The sequence below is a fragment of the Pseudophryne corroboree genome, chromosome 2, assembly GCF_028390025.1.
Source record: "Pseudophryne corroboree isolate aPseCor3 chromosome 2, aPseCor3.hap2, whole genome shotgun sequence".
In the NCBI taxonomy this organism is placed as follows: Eukaryota; Metazoa; Chordata; class Amphibia; order Anura; family Myobatrachidae; genus Pseudophryne; species Pseudophryne corroboree.
The window spans coordinates 624,702,533-624,724,282 of NC_086445.1; the positions used below are offsets into that span (position 1 = coordinate 624,702,533).

General features: G+C 43.4%; 1 protein-coding gene across 1 annotated transcript in view; it reads left to right on the forward strand.

The window, feature by feature from the left end:
- Nucleotides 1-21,750, forward strand: part of SYNRG (synergin gamma) — a 321,615-nt gene that overhangs the window by 192,829 nt on the left and 107,036 nt on the right. The window contains exon 12 of the mRNA XM_063954829.1: nt 5,731-6,666. Coding sequence (XP_063810899.1) covers nt 5,731-6,666 — 936 coding nt within the window. The remainder of the gene's footprint in view (nt 1-5,730; nt 6,667-21,750) is intronic.

The window sequence follows — 21,750 nt, forward strand, 5'->3', positions numbered from 1 at the left end:
CTCACGTGGAAGGTGGTCATGCTATTAGCCTTGGCTTCGGCTAGGCGTGTGTCAGAATTGACGGCTTTGTCACATAAAAGCCCTTATCTGGTTTTCCATGCGGATAGAGCAGAATTGCGGACCCGCCCACAATTTCTGCCGAAAGTGGTTTCATCCTTTCATATAAACCAACCTATTGTGGTGCCTGTGACTACTACTGACTTGGAGGATTCCGAGTCACTGGATGTGGTCAGGGCTTTGAAGGTTTATGTAGCCAGAACGGCTAAGGTCAGGAAAACAGAATCTTTGTTTATCCTGTATGCTTCCAACAAGCTTGGGGCGCCTGCTTCAAAGCAAACTATTGCTCGCTGGATCTGTAACACGATTCAGCAGGCTCATTCTGCGACTGGGTTGCCGCTGCCTAAATCGGTTAAGGCCCATTCCACAAGAAAGGTGGGCTCTTCTTGGGCGGCTGCCCGAGGGGTCTCTGCATTACAGCTTTGCCGAGTGGCTACTTGGTCAGGTTCAAACACCTTTGCAAAGTTCTACAAGTTTGATACCCTGGCTGAGGAGGACCTTGTGTTGCTCATTTGGTGCTGCAGAGTCATTCGCACTCTCCCGCCCGTTTGGGAGCTTTGGTATAATCCCCATGGTCCTTACGGAGTCCCCAGCATCCACTAGGACGTTAGAGAAAATAAGATTTTACTCACCGGTAAATCTATTTCTCGTAGACCGTAGTGGATGCTGGGCGCCCGTCCCAAGTGCGGACTTCTTCTGCAATGCTTGTATATAGTTATTGCTTAAATAAGGGTTATGTTATAGTTGCATCAGGGTTTATCTGATGCTCTGTGATTATTCATACTGTTAACTGGGTAAAGTTATCACAAGTTATACAGTGTGATTGGTGTGGCTGGTATGAGTCTTACCCTGGATTCCCAAAATCCTTTCCTTGTACTGTCCGCTCTTGGGCACAGTTTCTCTAACTGAGGTCTGGAGGAGGGACATAGAGGGAGGAGCCAGAGCACACCAGAATCTATATTCTTTCTTAAAGTGCCCATGTCTCCTGCGGAGCCCGTCTATTCCCCATGGTCCTTACGGAGTCCCCAGCATCCACTACGGACTACGAGAAATAGATTTACCGGTAAGTAAAATCTTATTTTTTCAAACCTGTACTGATTGGCTGGAGCGTTATCACCTTCCACTTATCACTTTTTTTTTATCACTTCTCCAGGCTTAATACATCTGCCCCTATATGTTCAACTGGAATACACAACTACAGCGGTGATTTATGTACCAAAGGTTATCTTTAAGTCCACAAGTTGGACTGAGGGGCTAATTCAGACTTGATCGTAGCTCCACGGCTACGATCAGCCACCCTGACGTGTGAGGGGACGCCCAGCACATGGTTAGTCCGTCCCGCATGTCTGGCCCTCCCCCTGCTGCATGAGTGCGATAGCATCGCACAGCAGCGATGCTAGTGCACCCGGCGAGTAAGTCCCTACCTAGCAGGTGACTTTTCGCCGCATCCCAGGTTGCAGCGGCTGCGTGTGACGTAACGCAGCCACCACAGCCTGTCCCCCACATGGTCTGAGCACGCCTGTGTTACCCGGGCCGCGACCCCAAAATGGCAACCAAACGCCGCTGGCCCGCCACCACCCACCCAGCGACCGCCTCTGCCTGTCAATCAATGCTGATGCATCTCTGGCATGCACATGCGCACTGCGGCGCATGCGCAGTTTAGACCTGATGGCCTGCTGTGCGAAAACGCATAGCAGCGATCAGGTCTGAATTAGCCCCTGCATGCAGTCTTTAACAACCGTATTCAGTTGACAGAAAATTGTCTTTTAAAATGAAGGGGATAAATTTACTAAAGGTCGATTTCAATCATTTTAGATAGATTTGAAATCAAACTTAATCGAATAACATATATGTTGTGTTTCGGGGACGGAATCACACATTTATTAAGACTATTTTTGATATTGCTTTTTAAATGCTAATACAGGTAGAGTATCCCTTATCCAAAATGCTTGGGACCAGAAGTATTTTGGATATCGGATTTTTCCGTATTTTGGAATAATTGCATACAATAATGAGATATCATGGTGATGGGACCAAAGTCTAAGCACAGAATGTATTTGTTTCATATACACGTTATACACACAGCCTGAAGGTAATTTTAGCCAAAAATTTTAAGAACTTTGTGTATTAAACAGTTTATGTACATTCACACAATTCATTTATGTTTCATGTACACCTTATACACACAGCCTGAATGTCATTCAATACAATATTTTTAATAACGTTGTGTATTAAACAAAGTTTGTGTACATTGAGCCATCAGAAAACAAAGGTTTCACTATCTCACTCAAAAAATTCCGTATTTCGGAATATTTGGATATGGGGTACTCAACCTGTAAATGTGCAGATTAGATCCTGAAACACATCACCATCGATGGTGATGTATTTGAAATCCGATCTAGATCAATTAATATTGACCTTTAGTAAATTTACCCCTTAGGGGTATATGCAATCCCGGGCGAATCGCGGCAAATTATCGCCGTTTTTTTAATTCGACACAATTCGACAGGTGAATTCCGGCAGGTGGCTGCCGGAATTCACCATATTCAATAAAAAACGGATTCGACATTCCCGCGGGCGAAAAACGGGCCGATTTGCCGGATTTTGCAGCGAATTAAAAAAACGGGAAAAACCCGGTAAAAAATGGCGTGGGGTCCCCTCTCCAAAGCATAACCAGCCTCGGGCTCTTCGAGCTGGTCCTGGTTCTAAAAATGCGGGGGAAAATTTGACAGAGGATCCCCCGTATTTTTAAAACCAGCACCGGGCTCTGCGCCTGGTGCAAAAAATACGGGGGACAAAAAGAGTAGGGGTTCCCCGTATTTTTTACACCAGCATCGGGCTCCACTAGCTGGACAGATAATGCCACAGCCGGGGGTCACTTTTATACAGTGCCCTGCGGCCATGGCATTAAATGTCCAACTAGTCACCCCTGGCCGGGGTACCCTGGGGGAGTGGGGACCCCTTCAATCAAGGGGTCCCCCCCCCAGCCACCCAAGGGCCAGGGGGGTGAAGCCCGAGGCTGTCGTCCCCCCCCCCCCCCCCCCCATCCAAGGGCTGCGGATGGGAGGCTGATAGCCTTGAGAAAAATGTCAGAATATTGTTTTTCCCAGTAGTACTACAAGTCCCAGCAAGCCTCCCCGCAAGCTGGTACTTGGAGAACCACAAGTACCAGCATGCGGGAGAGAAACGGGCCCGCTGGTACCTGTAGTACTACTGGAAAAAAAATACCCAAATAAAAACAGGACACACACACCGTGACAAGTGCAACTTTATTACATACTGCCGACACACACATACTTACCTATGTTGACACGCCGACTGCCACAGTCTCCGACGATCCGAGGGTACCTGTTAAAAAATTATACTCACCTTCCAGCGTCCAGAGATACATCCACGTCCAGAGTATTATCCAGGTACTTGGCAAAATAAAAAAAACGCAAAGACCCGTGCCAGCGGACTGAAAGGGGTCCCATATTGACACATGAGACCCCTTTCCCCGAATGAGCCGGGACCCCACGTGACTCCTGTCACTGAGGTCCCTTCAGCCAATCAGGAAGCGCTACTACATGGCGCTCACCTGATTGGCTGTGCGCTGTCTGTGCTGTGACAGCGCATCGCACAGCTCGCTCCATTACTTGCAATGGTGGGAACTTTGCCGTCTGCGGGGGGTTACCCGCGGTCAGCCGCTGACCGGCGGGTGACCCCACCGCTAGCCGCAAAGTTCCCACCATTGAATATAATGGAGGGCGCTGTGCGATGCTCAGACAGCGCACAGCCAATCAGGTGAGCGCCACGAAGTAGCGCTTCCTGATTGGCTTAAGAGACCTTTCTGTGACAGCTGTCACGGAGAGGTCTCTCTGCATTCGGGGAAAGGGGTCCCATGTGTCAACATGGGACCCCTTTCAGTCCGTGTGGTACGGGTGTCCGGTTTGTTTTTTTTAACAAGTACGTGGATTTATCTCTGGACCATGGTTGAGGTGAGTATATTTATCTTTTCTTTTCAGGTACCCCTGGATTCTACTTGGAGAAGAGGACCGATGTCGGCGTGTGAACATAGGTAAGTATGTGTGTCGACGTATGAAATAAAGTTTTACTTTCACGGTGTCTGTCTCCTGTTTTTATTTGGGTATTTTTTTTCCAGTAGAACTACAGGTACCAGCGGGCCCGTTTTTCTCCCGCATGCTGGTACTTGTGGTTCTCCAAGTACCCGCTTGCGGGGGAGGCTTGCTGGGACTTGTAGTTCTTCTGGAAAAAAACAATATTCTCTAATTTTACCAAGGCTATCAGCCTCCCATCCGCAGCCCTTGGATGGGGGGGACAGCCTCGGGCTTCACCCCTGGCCCTTGGGTGGCTGGGGGGGGGGACCCCTTGATTGAAGGGGTCCCCACTCCCCCAGGGTACCCCGGCCAGGGGTGACTAGTTGGATATTTAATGCCACGGCCGCAGGGCACTGTATAAAAGTGACCTCCGGCTGTGGCATTATCTGTCCAGCTAGTGGAGCCCGATGCTGGTGTGAAAAATACGGGGGACCCCTACTCTTTTTGTCCCCCGTATTTTTTGCACCAGGCGCAGAGCCCGGTGCTGGTTTTAAAAATACGGGGGATCCCCTGTCAATTTTTCCCCCGCATTTTTAGAACCAGGACCAGCTCGAAGAGCCAGAGGCTGGTTATGCTTTGGAGGGGGGACCCCACGCCATTTTTTTTCCGGGATTTTACCATTCCATCTATAAAAAAAAAAAAAAAAAATATATATATATATTATTTTTAAAAATTATATAAATAATACTTGTGCCTCCAAAAAAGACAAACCTAGTACCTAATCCCTTCTAATATAAATAGATCTGATATTACCAAGAAAAAAACCCACAAAAAAAACATGTTTTAAATTTTTTTTATTGGTTTCACCCTCCAAAGTGTGGCGGATTGAAAATGACGAATTTACTGTCTAAAAGCACTGTTGTCGAATTTCCAAACTTGAATTGAATACACTTTGGTCGAATTGCAGCACTTGTATCATTGCAGAAAAGTCGAATTTGACAAAAGTCGAATTTCAAAAAGTCGAATTTTGAAAGTCCGTTTTTTTGACGGAAAGCACTGAATTGCATTGGCGATTTATTTTTTTTGGCGAAAAATTCCCGAAATTCGACAATTTCGGGAATTCGACCGCAATTGCATATACCCCTTAGCCTTCAAGCATTATGTGTGCTAAAATTAATAAAAAAATTGCACATCAAAATAATTATCAACAATGCAGTAGATTAGTTAAGGAAATGATAACTGTAAATTCCTTTTTTTTTTAAATGTATTACCTGTGCAAACCTTTCTGAGGTTGCTAACGACTTCCTATTTAAATATAATAGTAATAGAAGAAGCCTCTGGGAACAGAGATGCCAAGGCACACTGTTTCCCTGGTCTATGTATGTCTCCCTTTCTTCTAAAAACTGCTCACTATGGAGGAAAGAAATAATGCAAGTCTACGCTTGCAATAATGGTAGTATTTTAATATCCAAGTGAATTTCACTTTTTTGCCGGTTAATATCCTTTGACACCTAGCTTGCCTACAAAATTACGCATTCAGCTGTTTATAATTTAAAATATGTATTGGTAAATCCGATTAACAATGCTACGAGTATGAAATATAACTGAGCGTTTTCTCTTTTTCAAAAATCTTTAGGTGACGTTTTTGCAGACTTCAAATCTTCTGGAGGAGATGATGGTTTCACAGACTTTAAAACTGCTGACAGTATATCTCCTCTAGATACTCCACTGAGAGAAACCCAATCAACTCTCACATTTCCTATTGGCCCTCCTCTACAGAAATCACCAACTCAATTAAAGCCTTCATCGAATCTTGATTCTTTTACTTCTATAACAGGTCATGCCTTCCCAAAGACATTTCATACATCCAAACCTGTATCCTTATCTGTTCCCCCACTTTCATTATCATCTCCATCACCATTGTTATCAGCATCTTCATATGTCCCTGTTTCAGCTGCTCCTGCTAAAAATTCTTCAATACTTGATGACTTTGGAGACTTTACACTCTTTGGGCTATCAACCAACACTACTGTTAATGGTCAAATTGACTTTGCCGATTTTATGACGAGTAATATCAGTTCTGTTGGACAAAATTCTGATGCTTTCAAGCAGGAATCCAGCACTGTTGACTTAATACTATCTACTACGGTTACCCAGAATATTCAACCTACATCCTCTGCATCAGTTAACAAGTATGAATTATTTGAACAACTTTCTCTGGAAACAACATCTTCCACAGGGTTTGATGAACCTAAAGATACTACCAATGTCACAAAAAACAATGACTTTACTTTCCAGTATGACAAATTCAACACTGCAGAGAACAGTTCAGAGAAATCATTTGTGGATAAGTTTGCTGCTCTAAAACAAGCCAAAGAGGACTCTTTGTCCATTAAATCCTTGGATCTTCCTTCCATTGGTGGTAGCAGTTTTGGAAAAGAAGACTCAGAAGATGCTCTTTCCATCCAATTTGACATGAAGTTGCCAGATATGGGCGAGGAATTGAAGCATGTTATGTCTGATAGTTCTCTGGATTTGCCAACGGGTAGTGGTCAGCATCCACCTGCTGCAGGTGAGGAACTGGTTAGATTACTTTGGTAAAGATGTGACAGGTGTAGAAAATGATATGCTACATGTTTGTGAGCTTGCAGTGTTACTTTTTCAGCTCTGTTTTTGTGGAAAACAGTGAAGGATTTATTTGTGCAATGGTTTAATATAACTCCTTAGATTATATTTAATTAGCATGTTGTATCTGTGAGTTTCAAATGCAGAGAGCAGCACAGGGTACTTTAGTATATAGCTTAAAGGAGAAATATACTCATAAGTGTAATTGCTTTTCACTTTTTTTTGTTTCTCCATATATGACCTGTAAGTATCATTTATTTCATACATGAAACATCGTGGGCTCATGATTTTGCTTTGTAAGTTATTGTCCCTTTTAAAAAAACGTCCAAGATTATCTGGCATCCAGGCATCATTTCATCCGGCCCCATGTCTTTGAGTACTAATTGTTAATAAGTTGTTTACCTCAGCTGAAGTAAAAGTAAATGTCACTCTTAGATGCCGGTGACATATCATCGTATGTAAATGGATAAATGGAAAAAAATATCTGCTCTTGACATGCCTGAAACAGTATTACTAATCTTTCTGAAAACATTATCAACCATCTGTGAAGTAATTCCTCCTATGGCTAAATTGTAGTCTTATATAAAGCAGCATTTCCATTTTAGGCTGTGGTAAACTGAGTATTTTGGTATTTGCTCTTATGTGGGAAAACCCTATGTGGGATTGTTGCTCTATAACTTGGAGCAGTATGTACAAGTGTCTGGTAACTCATAGTAGCCTAAGAAATAATAAAAATAGCAGCACTTATTTTGCAGTGAACCTCTAAACTAACTAACTTTTTTTTCTATATTGCCAATAAGTAAATATATCTGAGCCACCACTACAGACTAAATATCACAAATCTTTTTTGAATAACAAATAATCACACATTAAGAAAGGGCACTTGTATAAAATAATAAAAAAGGTGCATAAAACACGTGACCAGACATTAAATCATTATTGATTAGGCCATATAGATCATCTAAATTAAAAACCATGCATATACTGTATTTGTGCATCTCCCTTATTACCTAGAGGAGCACCTCTATTTCATCCAAAAAGAAAACCCTTTAGTTTATAATATTGCCACACAAGATGCGTTAAAAAGAAACGCATGGTAACCAATTGGAATCTGTCACTTTTATAAGTGCATCTTATTCCCCTTTTCCACTGACATGAAAATCCCGGGTTATTGCATTTGATCCCAGGTTTTCTGCAGTAGAAACAGCAAGCAGAGTTTTTCTCAGGAAGAAACTGGGTAAGGCTCAGTGTAAACGGGCAGTACATGGATGCAGTGCACGTGTATGCGACGTCCATTCAGTGCACAGAGAAGGTCATTCAGGTGCGGTTGCACGTGCGACCATCGCCGCAAAGTACCAGTTTTGGATACTTTGCACATGAGGAGGGCCCGTTCTGCGCATGTACAAACAGTCCCTGTGCCAACAGACACAGCCCGGCATCAGACAGCTATTTTTAGGGCGGCAACAGCCTTCATTTGTGAAAACATATGCGTCTTGCCGCCGTTTTGAGGGTGGGGAGAGGTAATGGATTACTGTGGTAGCACTGAGATTTCCTGACCTCTGTGATGGGTGGCTTGCGCTGCACCATTGGTACCATAAGCCATCCGATGGTGACTGATCCGATGCTGCATCCTAGGATGCAGGTCGTATCACTAGTGCAGTAGGAGGCGTCTGCTTGTGATAGATGCCTCCTGCTGCATCACCATACAGTGCTGTCACAAGCTGCAGTTATAGCTAATCTAAAAGCACCTGAATGAGCCTCAGAGACGGAGGCTGTGGACAGACCATCAGCTGCCAGAGTGCTGAGCTCGCTCCCAGTGTGACGTGGAGTGCTATCAACATGGGGGCATGGCCTAACAGGAGCAAGGCCACACCCTGGTGGTCCCAACAAGATTATTGCACATGTGTGTAGTGTAAAGGGCTATGATGCAGGAATAATCCAAGTCTGAGCCGCAGTGGAAATGGGTTTGTTCCAGGTCTAACCCGGTTTGGGTGTTCCAAATCTCAGGTCATGGAAAAGGGATATAAGAAAATGAAATACATCATCGGATTGTGCACATTGCACCACGTTATTAAATAAGGGCTCTTGTCAGCATTCCAGCAGTCAGAAAAGTGACACTGGAATCCTGACACTGCTCGGAATACCAACGCTGGATCGCAATGCTGGCTCCGGGATCCTGTATTTAAGTGTGTTGGGACAGCTGAGAGGTGAGCCGCGAGTGGGGCAGATTAGGTTTAGGCTGTGGGGGGAATGTTACGGTTAGGCTGCAGGGTGGGTGGTTTAGGGTTAGGCACCACCAAGGAGGGTTAGGCTGCTGGGGGGAGGGGTTTAGGTTCAAGTTGAGCATTAGTAGTAGCATACAATACTTGCCTAGTAGGTGTCAGGATCCCGAGCGTCAGGATTCTGCTGTCGGTATTCTGACTGCCGGCATCCTAAGTGCTCAGGATCCCGCATACTATCCCTTAAAAAAGGCTCTGTGTTCGAAATACAGTTTAAACAAAGCCGGCTGATGGACATTATCCCTGTTCCCTCACAGTGGAGGAACTGGGAAATGTCTCCTTCCCTGTGAAGGAACCCAGATAATGTGGCCACATTTACTGTGTCATTTCTCACAGTGTACTGTATGTCCACAAGAGCTACTGGGTTAGAGGCTGGCGATAACAAGTCTGTCAGTTTGACAGGCATTTTATCTGATCTTGTATACCCAGCAGTAAACCCTTGTTTTTATTGTTCAAAAAAAAAATGTTTATGAGGAATGTATCCATATAATGTTCCTTTTATGTCATAAGTATAGTACTTTGCTAATGCAGGCTCATGGCAAGTTCATCAAATAACACTCTACTTTACATTTTGCTACTAAGTTGCTGTTCAGGTATTTCAATTAATCAGATTAACCCTAAGTTCCTATATGAAGGGCTGAGCAAAACACCTAGTGATTTCAATATAATATGGTGGCTCTGAGGCAGTATTTGGCCCAATGATCACATGATACAAAAATGAAATACAGTCTTTTAGTTTGTCTGTTGGTGCACTGCCTCTGTTGGAAATAAAGGTATGAGATATGATCACAAGTGCTACACAAATATTTCTAAACCATACTTGCCTATTCACCATAAATGTTGAGGACGCTCCTGAGTTTTACTGAACTCTTTCAGACTCCAAAGAGAGTATACCAGTCTCCCAATCCTCCGACTTCTGAAGAGCTCAATGACACGATTCACAGAATGTCACAACCTCAATCCTTGCTGCACAATACCATGAATGACAATATTGTACATCAGGGCAGGGCTGTGACTGTGTTTTTCATGTTATAATTAATTGATAGAACCTTTTTAAAAAGCGATCAATTGGAAGAAAAAAAAATCAGTGTGGTTCTTTTTTGTTTCTATAGCATAAATCACTGTGATGATGTTTTGATGTTGCTGGTAGTGATTTATTATGCTGAACTACGATGGCAACCACAGTGACATGATGTAGTGGACAGAGAGGCTTTGAAAAACCCCTCTGAGCTCTGTCTGAGCCATGATATCCTCCCTGCAATGTTATTACATGTCCTGATGATGTGTCTGGCAGCTATTTTGGCAATCAAGGAGAGAGATTTTAAAAAGGAAATGATTTATAGCAAGATAGCTAAGACACATTATAGATGCATGCATGAAAGTTATTTAACATGTTTAAAAAATATATATATTTTCTATATGGGATTGTTTTGTTTTTTTAGCCATAGACTCCCATTGTTTACAGTCTTGTTCTTTCAAGCTAGAGTTCGCTCATCTTTAATTGCAAGTCCTTTTCTAAAAAGATATCACTACGTAGTAGTGACATTGTGCAGTGTTATTTTCCCAGCTACTATTCTGGAAGTCCTACATTGTTTTGTTTTGCACAATAATGATCTCCTCTCATTACGTTACCTGTATGTTTGAAAAGTATTATCATTTTTGCTTTTCTTTGTTTAAGTCAGACTCTTGGCTCTTGATACTTGTATTACGTGTATATATATATATATATAGACTACTCCTTTAATTCCTCTGTGTCCTCCTGCATTTTGGGATGAGGAGACTGTTTGATCCAAAATGCCAAATGGTAATGTGCAGTATTTACGTGCCTGTAATGGGGTGTCTGCCCTTCACCAGGCATTTATTTATATATTATATTTATACGGGTTGGTATCGAAATACTGGCGCCCGTCATTCCGATGGTCATAAACCAAACTGCAAGATGCTGGGTGCCAAGATGCGGGCACACTGCACTTGCCAAGCTGCAGGCACAGTGGCGCGCTGTGAACGCCATGCTATTTATTCTCCCTCCAGAGGTGTCGTGGACACCCCAAGTGGGGGGAATAGGTGTTTGTATCCTGGCGGTTGGTATCCCGGCGCCAATATGCTGAGTGCCAGGATCCTGACAGCCGGGATATTGAATGCCTCCCTATTTATACAGTGCCACTCCCCCTCCCTTCACCCCATTAGTATATAGCGTTATGTAACAAACTGTTTTTCTTTGGCATCTTCTCCTTCCCATTCAGATGCTGCATTTATTCTACTTTAGTCTGATGTGGGTTTTATTTGCTGGCCTAGGCTTGACTGCCACAAGGAGAATAGAAAGGCCCCTTTACATCTTCTCTTATCAAAGGCCTTTTCATTTCATTTTTATTTGTTTGTGCAACAGAAAATTGCCTTTAAACAGTTTGTACACTGTACACACTTTTTAGCTGTGTTTTGATTTGAGAAGTGACTATAATAATTCAAATAAAATTATCTAATGTCACAACACTTGTTCTAAGGTTTGTGCTTAAACATTTACGTATCTTTTGCTATTATGTTACTTGCATGTAATAAACTGTTGAATTTCCAATTACCTTATTTGCCTTCTGAAGAGTTGGTATTTATTATGCTATCTATTGTATACATGGATTAATGCACCTCCTGCTGTAAAATTATAGGGATTATTTGATGTCACGGAACAGTTCTGTGGCTATATAAAATCTGTGGGAGTGCTTTATACAAATTACAGAAATTTCAAGTGACTTCCAGTATCTGTAATAATATACAGTAGGGTATGCATTATTCTTTATAATATGCATATTTTTCTAGTGAAATTGTAGGAATGTGATCAGAACTAGTATTATTTATTTTTAACATAAAATGTATTATTAACATTACTGGTGTGTTATATGCTTATTACAAGTAGAGTTAACATTATACTGGTAAAAGCTGTCTAGTGTCTTAACTGCGCGTCCATTTTCACCATGCTTTCCTGTATAGCTTTATCCTTATTTTTGTTGATTATGGTTTATTTCGTTTTGCACACTTATTTAATATTCCATGTTGGCAATTTCTTTCTCCATGATGCTTTTTTGTTTACGGGTACCATGTCAACCATTTATTTTCTTGTCTTTGGTGCCTTTGGCTACTCATATAGTGTTTTTTGTTTGTTTGTTTCCTCCACTGTGTTGGACTCGTGGTTTGTATTAATGAGTTATGATTTACAATGATATGCGTTTATCATTTTCTTGCATTGTATTAGACTCTATTCTATGGGCAATTTATTCCTACAATAAGTAGGTGGAAATGCCATTGAACTGTTGTATTTATGGAGCATTTTTATATGTTTTATTTATTTAATAATAATGTTCTGTATTTTTTTCTGTTGGTGTGCCAACACTATTTGTCTTGTTTTTTATTCTGTCAAAGGAAAAAGGCAATTTCTGTAATTTTGCGGCTTTGTCTTGTTCTCCCTAGTTTTTGGTTTTTAAAATTGTTTATTCTGGATTAAAAGAAAGAGCATTGGTGGCTTTTGCTCACTATAAACTAACAGTATGCTGTAGGTGGAGCCCTGGTTCCCCATTACTTTCATCATTTCTTTCACTTCTACTGTGTGTATTTTTTCTGGTTTATAAATAAATTGCAATATATATTATGCTACCTGGAGTGTTCTGCTGGTGTTTTTATTTGTTCCACTACATCAGTATAAATATATTGAAAAATGTTAGCACTGTCCATCTAGGCTGGCTCATACTTAGGGGGGAATTCAATTACCCGCTGTAAAAATGGGAGGTAGCCTTGGGCTTTAACATCCAGCGCTATTCAGATGGATTCCTGAATTCCCCCCATTGCCTTGTTAACACCCGTTATAGTACTGGGTTAACGGGTGTTAGCGTTGTTGTGGTACACTTTAAACCCCAAGTTACCTGCCGAGGCAGGTGAAAATAAATCCCTTATTACTGCTGGCTTCAGGGGAAATTGGATAGCCTTGGAGGATCAATTAACACACGGTAATCTACAGCTGCTAATTGATTACCCCCCTTAATGGTTAACATGTCTATTAACTCAGGACTAAGGAGGAAGGCCAAAAACTTACTGTTAGCACAAGTGGCTGCCGGCGCCAGCATTTCAGCTCTCACCCACCAGAGATGCACGAAAAGTAACCCGTTTGAGCGCTCAAACTGGAATTTCCTCGCCAATCAGTTTAGTTGGGTTTAGCTGCTAGACCCGACACGAATGGGCGCGATAAGTGGCATCAATTGAATATCACCCCTTCAATCTCCCATCACTTTAGATGGGAGTTCAGAGGGCAATATCAATTGAATTCCCGCCCCACAGTCTGTAATATTTTGATAGCTTTGCTTTTAACTAACAACTATGCATGTAATTAATTTAGTATAGTTATTTTATTTCACAGTTTGATAGATAGATAGATAGATAGATAGATAGTCCACTTATAGATCCGCACTCACTCAGTTATTTAGAACAACAAATGCTGGTGTGCGTATAACTCAGGGCAGTCCATTAGCTTAGATCACCCATTTATAATTGTAAGTAAATGATGAGTATGCATACTTCCTATAGATACTGTAGATATAGGTATTTTATTTAAATATGTGTGTGTATGTGTGCGTGTCTGAGTGTGTGTGTATATATGTATGTGTATATATGTATATGTGTGTGTGTATATATATATATATATATATATATATATATATATATATATAAAACAAATAGTGAAAGCGCCAGTGTACTTGTGTATAGATAGTCCAGCAAAGCTAACAGATGATCTGTAGGGAGTCTGCACTTATAACCACGTATATCAGGGCCGCTGCTCCCCTACTCCAACTCCAGAAACCCAGGATTCATGGGTGTAATTTCTAACAAAAAAGACAAAAGAAGAGGGGGCGCTCCATAGTGCATAGAAGTTTTAATTCAAACAGACAGATAAAAGACTGTAAACTCCAGAGAGATGTGACTCGTACCAGAGAATAAAACACTGTGGGCTGGTTACCACACGACATATAATGTTACCATCCAGGCAATACTCGTCCCGCAGTTTAACGACTCTCCAGAGCAGACCATATGAAGCTGCCAGCCGGAAAAGATGTTTTAGCTTCACACGGACCCGCCGTGTGTGTGAGCTGCTGCACTGGATCGCTTAGACACAGTAAAGGATTGCTGGAGGTGCAGATAGAGAGCGCGCTGTCAGATAAGGGTGTGATCTGACAGCACGCTCTCTATCTGCACCTCCGGCAATCCTTTACTGTGTCTATGCGATCCAGTGCAGCAGCTCACACACACGGCGGGTCCGTGTGAAGCTAAAACATCTTTTCCGGCTGGCAGCTTCATATGGTCTGCTCTGGAGAGTCGTTAAACTGCGGGACGAGTATTGCCTGGATGGTAACATTATATGTCGTGTGGTAACCAGCCCACAGTGTTTTATTCTCTGGTACGAGTCACATCTCTCTGGAGTTCACAGTCTTTTATCTGTCTGTTTGAATTAAAACTTTTATGCACTATGGAGCGCCCCCTCTTCTTTTGTCTTTTTTGTTATATATATATATATATATATATATATATATATATATATATATATATATAGTTTGAATATAGTTTGGTATATTTTAGTACATTATTTTTACATTATGAAGGTGATATACAGTTATGGAATACGGGTTCCTGGGGTCGGTATTGTCACTGGCTGTCTCCTGACTGCTGGTCACATAACTGTATCCCATGGAATACATTATCCAGAATCTGTTATCCAAAAAGGTCAAGACACCTGTAGGATATATAAAATATACACTTCTCCCTACTGTCTGTGAAACTATTAAACGAGAGGTGCAAATTCAGGGACTTTTTACTATACTTTAGACACAATGCTTTGAAATCCAGAAAGACCCCAAATCTAGAAATTTATTGGGCGCCAACATTCTACTCAAATCTCATAAATGTGCTGCTATATGTTCACATTTTAGAATAGAATAAATCTATGTATTGTGTACTACAGTATAAAATATGTATGCTTCTAAAGGTGTGGGGATGGAATACCGGCGGCCAGGATCTATGAGGTCTGTAAACCAACATGGGGATCCCGACCGTCAGAATGCTGGCAGCGGGTCGAGCCAGAAAGGCCCTTGCGGACTCTCTGTTCCTACTCTATGGGTGTCGTGGACACCCACGAGTGGGAATAGCCCTGCCGGTGCACTCCTGGTCTGACAGAACTTTACGACCAATCAACCTGTGTTAGAGTTAGGAAAACCTCTATGGCACAATGAACAACAGATTTACTACTGCCAAACATATACATTTAAAGTGTGCTTGTATGTTGAAAGTTTTCTTCCAGGTAGGTAGGTAGGTGTAAAGTTGAAGGGGACAACGCCTATCTTTTCTAACACATGAGTTAATTACCTCCGAAGACACTGCATGCAATGTTTCCTGATCTTAATTGCTGGCTGGAATAGCTTCCATGTGACATCATCTTTGTGGAAGGGGGCATTTTAATGCACGGTCATTCCAATTAATAGGATTTGATGTATCGATTTCTTACATTACACATGATGGCATGTGGGAATATGCTACAATATGTGGCTTTGTAATCATTCTATGGGGGAATTCAAATGTTTGAAAAGTCAGTTGGGTGTCTGTTTTTTCCCTGTCTATTATATAGGGGAGAAAAACAGACACCCAGCTGACTTTTTAAACAATTGAATATCCCCCTATATGCCTGTAATAGTACCTATTTGTCATCCTCAATTTTTAGGTGCCTGCACACTTTTACACTTTTTGGCCAGTGGAACTGCTCCTTTTAAATCAACCTTCACTTGGGTTTACAGACCCATGTGAAAATGTGAATGATGGAAAGAGGAATTTTCATTTTAAAGTACAACTTACGGACACTTTTTTATTAAGACTTGCTATCAATTAAGTTTTTCCATTTTTATCTTAAAATATTGCTCAGTTTACTTTCATTTATGTCTTAATAGAACCCTAAAATTGACAGCAGCACTGTCCTCTTTACTTGTCACTTTTGTGTGCTTGAATGATTACTTTGATCAAATTGTGCCCAGAAATTTACTTCACTATAAAAGTGCAACTGGAAGAGCACAAAAATATGTAGAGATCTGGTTTCCATCACCTCTTTTCTTTTCTTTTTTTCTTTTCTTTTTTAACAGGGAGAGGAACACTATGCACTCCCCCAAGACATAGTCTTCCCTATAAAATGTGCCTTCTACACACATTTATATTATTTAAATTAATTTTAGTTTTCACCTGTGGTTTCAAATAAGGATGCACTCAATATCCTAATCAATACTCTTCAAGGGAAGCCTCAGACCCACTGTGATAATATCTGGTTTATAATCGCTCTATGTCCAGACACGCGTTTCCAAAGGCAAATGTTTATAGTGAGCGGGAGTACCCCATAGGTTCATAGATCACACCGCAAAGGACAATAGAAAACCATAACCTTACGTTGTACAGATAAATCCAAAAAATACCATATATAATACCAGCTCCTTTTAAGATTCTATTCACCAACCAGCAGTGTATGTATTACCTTAGCGTTTACAGCAGGAGTCCCAACTATCGGTTCACCTGCAAGGTTATTCCGCAGAGTGTGGATGTAAGATTGATTTGTGGGTGTCTTTGAGATGTTTCAATTTTTGTTGATCCTATGCACTTTGGCCTCTCTACACTCTACCAACATAGTAGTGACAAGCTACCCGTTAACCCATTCTGGTGGTCCCACGAACATCTAGTTTCTCCCGATTAGAAAGGGTTTCAGGAGTAGATAATAGAAATATACAGTATAATTTTAAAGCACATTCCATTTCTCTTAATATAACTTATTACCAAAGAAAGCACTTGGACTGTGTAACAACTTCCATGGAACACTTGCTTGATGCTCTTTTTGTCATCAGGTGGTGTTGATGGAAAATGATGATGTAGAATTTTCTTTGTTTCTGAACAAGGTATCCTTCTGCTGTGTAGAAATCCCTGTTTAGGCTCAAGCCAACCTTCTGACTGGTCCATGTAGTTCTATGACCAGTAGTACTTGGTTGTAATACTGTGTGCTAATAGCATCTCTTGACACATACATTTAAGTCCCAGCATTTGAATAGAATAGATGAACAACATTTCTGTTTTTTTATGTGCCTTTTGACTATAATTAAAATGATACCCACTGTAAATTTTGGTATGTGACCATAGGCATGGTTGTCCCATTGTTATATTTTATAAGAAGAATCATACCAAACCTCTAACATTTTCATGTAGTTTCCATTCCCAGAAGTCAAATTAAAGATTGATGTGTAAACTTAATGCAAAGTAAACATTTTCACACACACACACACACACACACACACACACACACACACACACACACACACACACACATATATTAGTATTTTTTTTACAATTGATTTACAAATTGACACTAGCTAGTAATCTTCGTACGATGTACAACTTACATGTAGGTTGCTGATTGGTTGTTATAAAATACCACACACCTGCTCCATGCTAATGAAAAATTCCAGGCATCAACTTGTGGATTCACAATGAACGCAAACCAGCCTAAGCGCGCGCGCACACACACACACACACACACACACACACACACACACACACACACACACACACATTTATTTCTCTTACGTCCTAGAGGATGCTGGGGACTCCAAAGGGACCATGGGGTATAGACCTGATCCGCAGGAGCTTGGGCACACTGAAAAGACTTAAACTGGGTGTGAACTGGCTCCTCCCTCTATGCCCCTCCTCCAGACCTCAGTTAGACTTTGTGCCCAGGACTGACTGGACACTCACTAGGGGAGCTCTCCTGAGTTTCTCTGGAAAATACTTTTGGTAGGTTTTTTATTTTCAGGGAGACCTGCTGGCTACAGGCTCCCTGCAGCGTGGGACTGAGGGGAGAGAAGCAGACCTACTTCTTCTTAGTTTAAGGGATCTGCTTCTCGACTACTGGACACCATTAGCTCCAGAGGGTTCGATCACTTGGTGCGCCTAGCTGCTTGTTCCCGGAGCCGCGCCGTCACCCCCCTCACAGAAGACAGAAGTCTGGTTAGTATGAGAAGAACAGAAGACTTCAGTAACCAGGTACAGCGCAGCGGTAACGCTGCGCTCCATGCTCCCACACACACTTTCTCCATCGGCACTCACAGGGGGCAGGGCGCTGGGGGGGTGCCCTGGGCAGCATGTTACTGATGTCTGTAGGGCCGGCAGATGCTTTTTCGGTGCCTGAAGCGCGCCGGGAGGGGGCGGAGCTTAGCCGCGTGGCTCACAGGCGCCATTTCTCCTAACACGCAGCATGTAGGAGACGCTGGTCCGGGACCTCCACAAGCTTCACTAAAGTAACGGGGAGCTTATCGGGGGGGGCACAGTAGGTGGTGCAGATTTATTGTTATTGAGGCAGCGCTGGTACATATATTCGTTGGGGGGATATATGGCTGCTGGGGTGTGAGCTGGCATACTCCCTCTGTATTTCTCTATCCAGGCTTCCTTGTGGGCCTGTCCCCTGGCTGAGACATTGTGTGTGTGTGTCGGTGGGTCGATACTCTGTGTCGACATGTCTGAGGCTGAATGTTCTTCACCGGAGAAGGTTATTGGGGGGGCAGATGCGGGTCTGGAGTTGGCTCTGTTGGTGCAGCCGACACCTGATTTACTTGCACTGTTGAATACAATTAATTCTAATGTGGCTTCTTTGTCAAAGAGGTTAGATAAATCTGAGTCACAGACACAGGTGTGGAAAAAATCCATGGAGGATGCTTTGTCGCAGGTACAGACCCCTTCGGGGTCGATAAAGCGGGCGTTTACTCAAGTGGTAGATACTGATACCGACACGGATTCTGAGTCCGATGTCGACTTCACTGAGGCTCCTTTACATCCAAGATTAGTTAAGACTATTCAGTACATGATTGTGGCTATAAAGGATGTGTTACGCATTTCTGAGGAACCTGCCGTACAGGAAACAATGATTTGCTTGTTTAAAGAGAAAAAACCTGAGGTGCAGTTTCCCCCCTCTCATGAGATGAATACTCTTTGTGAAAAGGCTTGGGAGTCGCCGGACAAGAGGTGGCAGATTCCCAAGAGGATTTACATGGCGTATCCTTTCCCCTCTATTGATTGGGGAAAATGGGAGGCGTCTCCAAATGTTAATAAAGATTTATCTCATTTGTCTAAGAAGGTGGCGCTTCCGTCTCCTGACACTGCAGCTCTCAAGGATCCGGCGGATCGTAAGCTGGAGACGTCTCTGAAGTCCATTTTCACTAATACGGGTGCATTGCTCAGACCTGCTGTGGCGTCGGTATGGGTGAGTAGTGCTATTGCTAAATGGGCTGAGAATTTAGCTGCTGATATGGATACCCTTGATAAAGATACTGTTCTTTTGACTCTTGGTTATATCAAGGATGCTGCAGATTACCTGAAGCATGCGGCGAGGGGTGTTGGTCTCTTGGGGTCAAGAGCCAATGCCATGTAGATTTCGGCCAGGAGGGTGATGTGGATCCATCAATGGAATGCTGATGCCGATTCCAAGAGAGCTATGGAAGCTTTACCCTTCAAAGGTAATGTCTTGTTTGGGGACGGCTTGGCTGACCTGGTTTCTACCGCGACTGCGGGTAAGTCGTCTTTTCTTCCCTATGTTCCCACACAACACAAAAAGGCTCCACATCAGCAGATGAAGTCTTTTCGTCCGAATAAATACAGGCGAGGAAAAGGTTCGTCCTTTCTCGCTTCAAAAGGTAGAGGAAGGGGAAAGAAGTCGCCTGCAGTGTCAGGCGCCCAGGACCAGAAGTCCGCCCCTGCCGCTACCAAGTACACCGCATGACGCTGGGGCTTCCCTGGGGGAGTCCGAACCAGTGGGGGGCCGTCTGCAGTTCTTCAGTCGGCTCTGGGTTCAATCAGGCCTGGATCCTTGGGTTCTAGAGATTGTATCTCAGGGTTACAGGCTGGAGTTTCAGGAGACGCCCCCTCACCGGTTTTTCATGTCGGCCCTGCCAGTGTCTCTTCCGGACAGGGAGGTGGTGCTGGCAGCAATACAAAAGTTGTGTCATCAGAGGTTCATTGTTCCCGTTCCCCCGTCTCAATAGGGGGAGGGGTTCTACTCAAGCCTTTTTGTGGTGCCGAAACCGGAAGGTTCGGTCAGACCGATTCTGAACCTAAAGTCCCTCAATCCATACTTGAAGGTTTTCAAGCTCAAGATGGAATCTCTTCGAGCGGTGATTGCCAGCCTAGAAGGGGGGGACTTTATGGCGTCGGTCGACATAAAGGATGCCTACTTACACGTCCCGATATATCCTCCACATCAAGCTTTCCTAAGGTTTGCGGTACAGGATTCTTATTACCAATTTCAGACGTTGCCGTTTGGGCTTTCCACGGCCCGAGGATTTTCACCAAGGTCATGGCAGAAATGATGGTTCTCCTTCGCAGGCAAGGGGTTACAATTATCCCGTACTTGGACGATCTCCTGATAAAGGCGAGGTCCAAGGAACGGTTGCTGAGGAGTGTAAATGTGGTTCTGTTGGTGCTGCGACAGCACGGTTGGGTGCTAAATTTGCCGAAATCTCAGTTGATTCCGACCACTCGGCTGTCTTTTCTGGGCATGATTCTGGACACGGAGTTACGGAGAGTATTTCTTCCAGAAGAAAAAGCTCTAGAACTGCAGTCGATGGTCAGGGAACTTCTGCGGCCGAAGAGTGTGTCCATCCATCACTGTACTCTGGTTTTGGGGAAAATGGTTGCGGCGTACGAAGCCATTCCGTTTGGCAGGTTTCATGCCCGGGTGTTTCAGTGGAATTTGCTGAGCAAATGGTCCGGGTCTCACCTGCACGTTCACCGGAAGATAAGTTTATCTCCCAGAGCCAGAATTTCTCTCCTGTGGTGGCTACAAAGTTCTCACCTCCTAGGACGCCGCTTCGGTATCCTGGACTGGGTACTTCTGGCAACAGATGCAAGTCTCCGGGGCTGGGGTGCTGTCACCCAAGGAAGAAACTTCCAGGGGAGATGGTCGCTCCAGGAAGCGTCTAAAAGCCATTTACAACGGCCTGCTACAAGCAAGAAGCCTTCTTCAGGGTCGATCTGTCCTGGTACAGTCAGACAACATCACAGCGGTGGCACATATAAACCGTCAAGGCAGAACAAGGAGCAGAGCGGCAATGGCGGAGGCCACAAGAATCCTTCGCTGGGCGGAACAACACGTGAGCGCCCTGTCAGCAGTCTTCCTACCGGGAGTGGACAACTGGGAAGCAGATTTCCTCAGCAGACACAATCTCCATCCGGGAGAGTGGGCTCTTCACCAAGAGGTTTTTGTGGAGGTGACGAAGCGTTGGGGAATTCCGTTGATCGACATGATGGCGTCTCGTCTCAACAAGAAGCTCCCGAGGTATTGTTCCAGGTCAAGAGACCCCCAAGCCAGTGCGGTGGACGCCCTGGTGTCTCCGTGGGTGTTCAAGTCGGTGTATGTGTTCCCTCCACTTCCTCTCATTCCAAAGGTACTGGGGATCATTCGTCGAGCAAGGGTTCAGGCGATTCTCGTCGTTCCAGATTGGCCAAGAAGGGCCTGGTATCCGGATCTTCAGGAATTACTTGTGGAAGATCCTTGGCAGCTTCCTCTAAGAGAGGACCTGTTGTTGCAGGGTCCGTGCGTGTTTCCAGACTTGCTGCGTTTGACGGCATGGAAGTTGAGCGCCAGATCTTAGCTCGTAAGGGTATTCCCGGGGAGGTCATTCCTACTCTCATTAAGGCTAGGAAGGAGG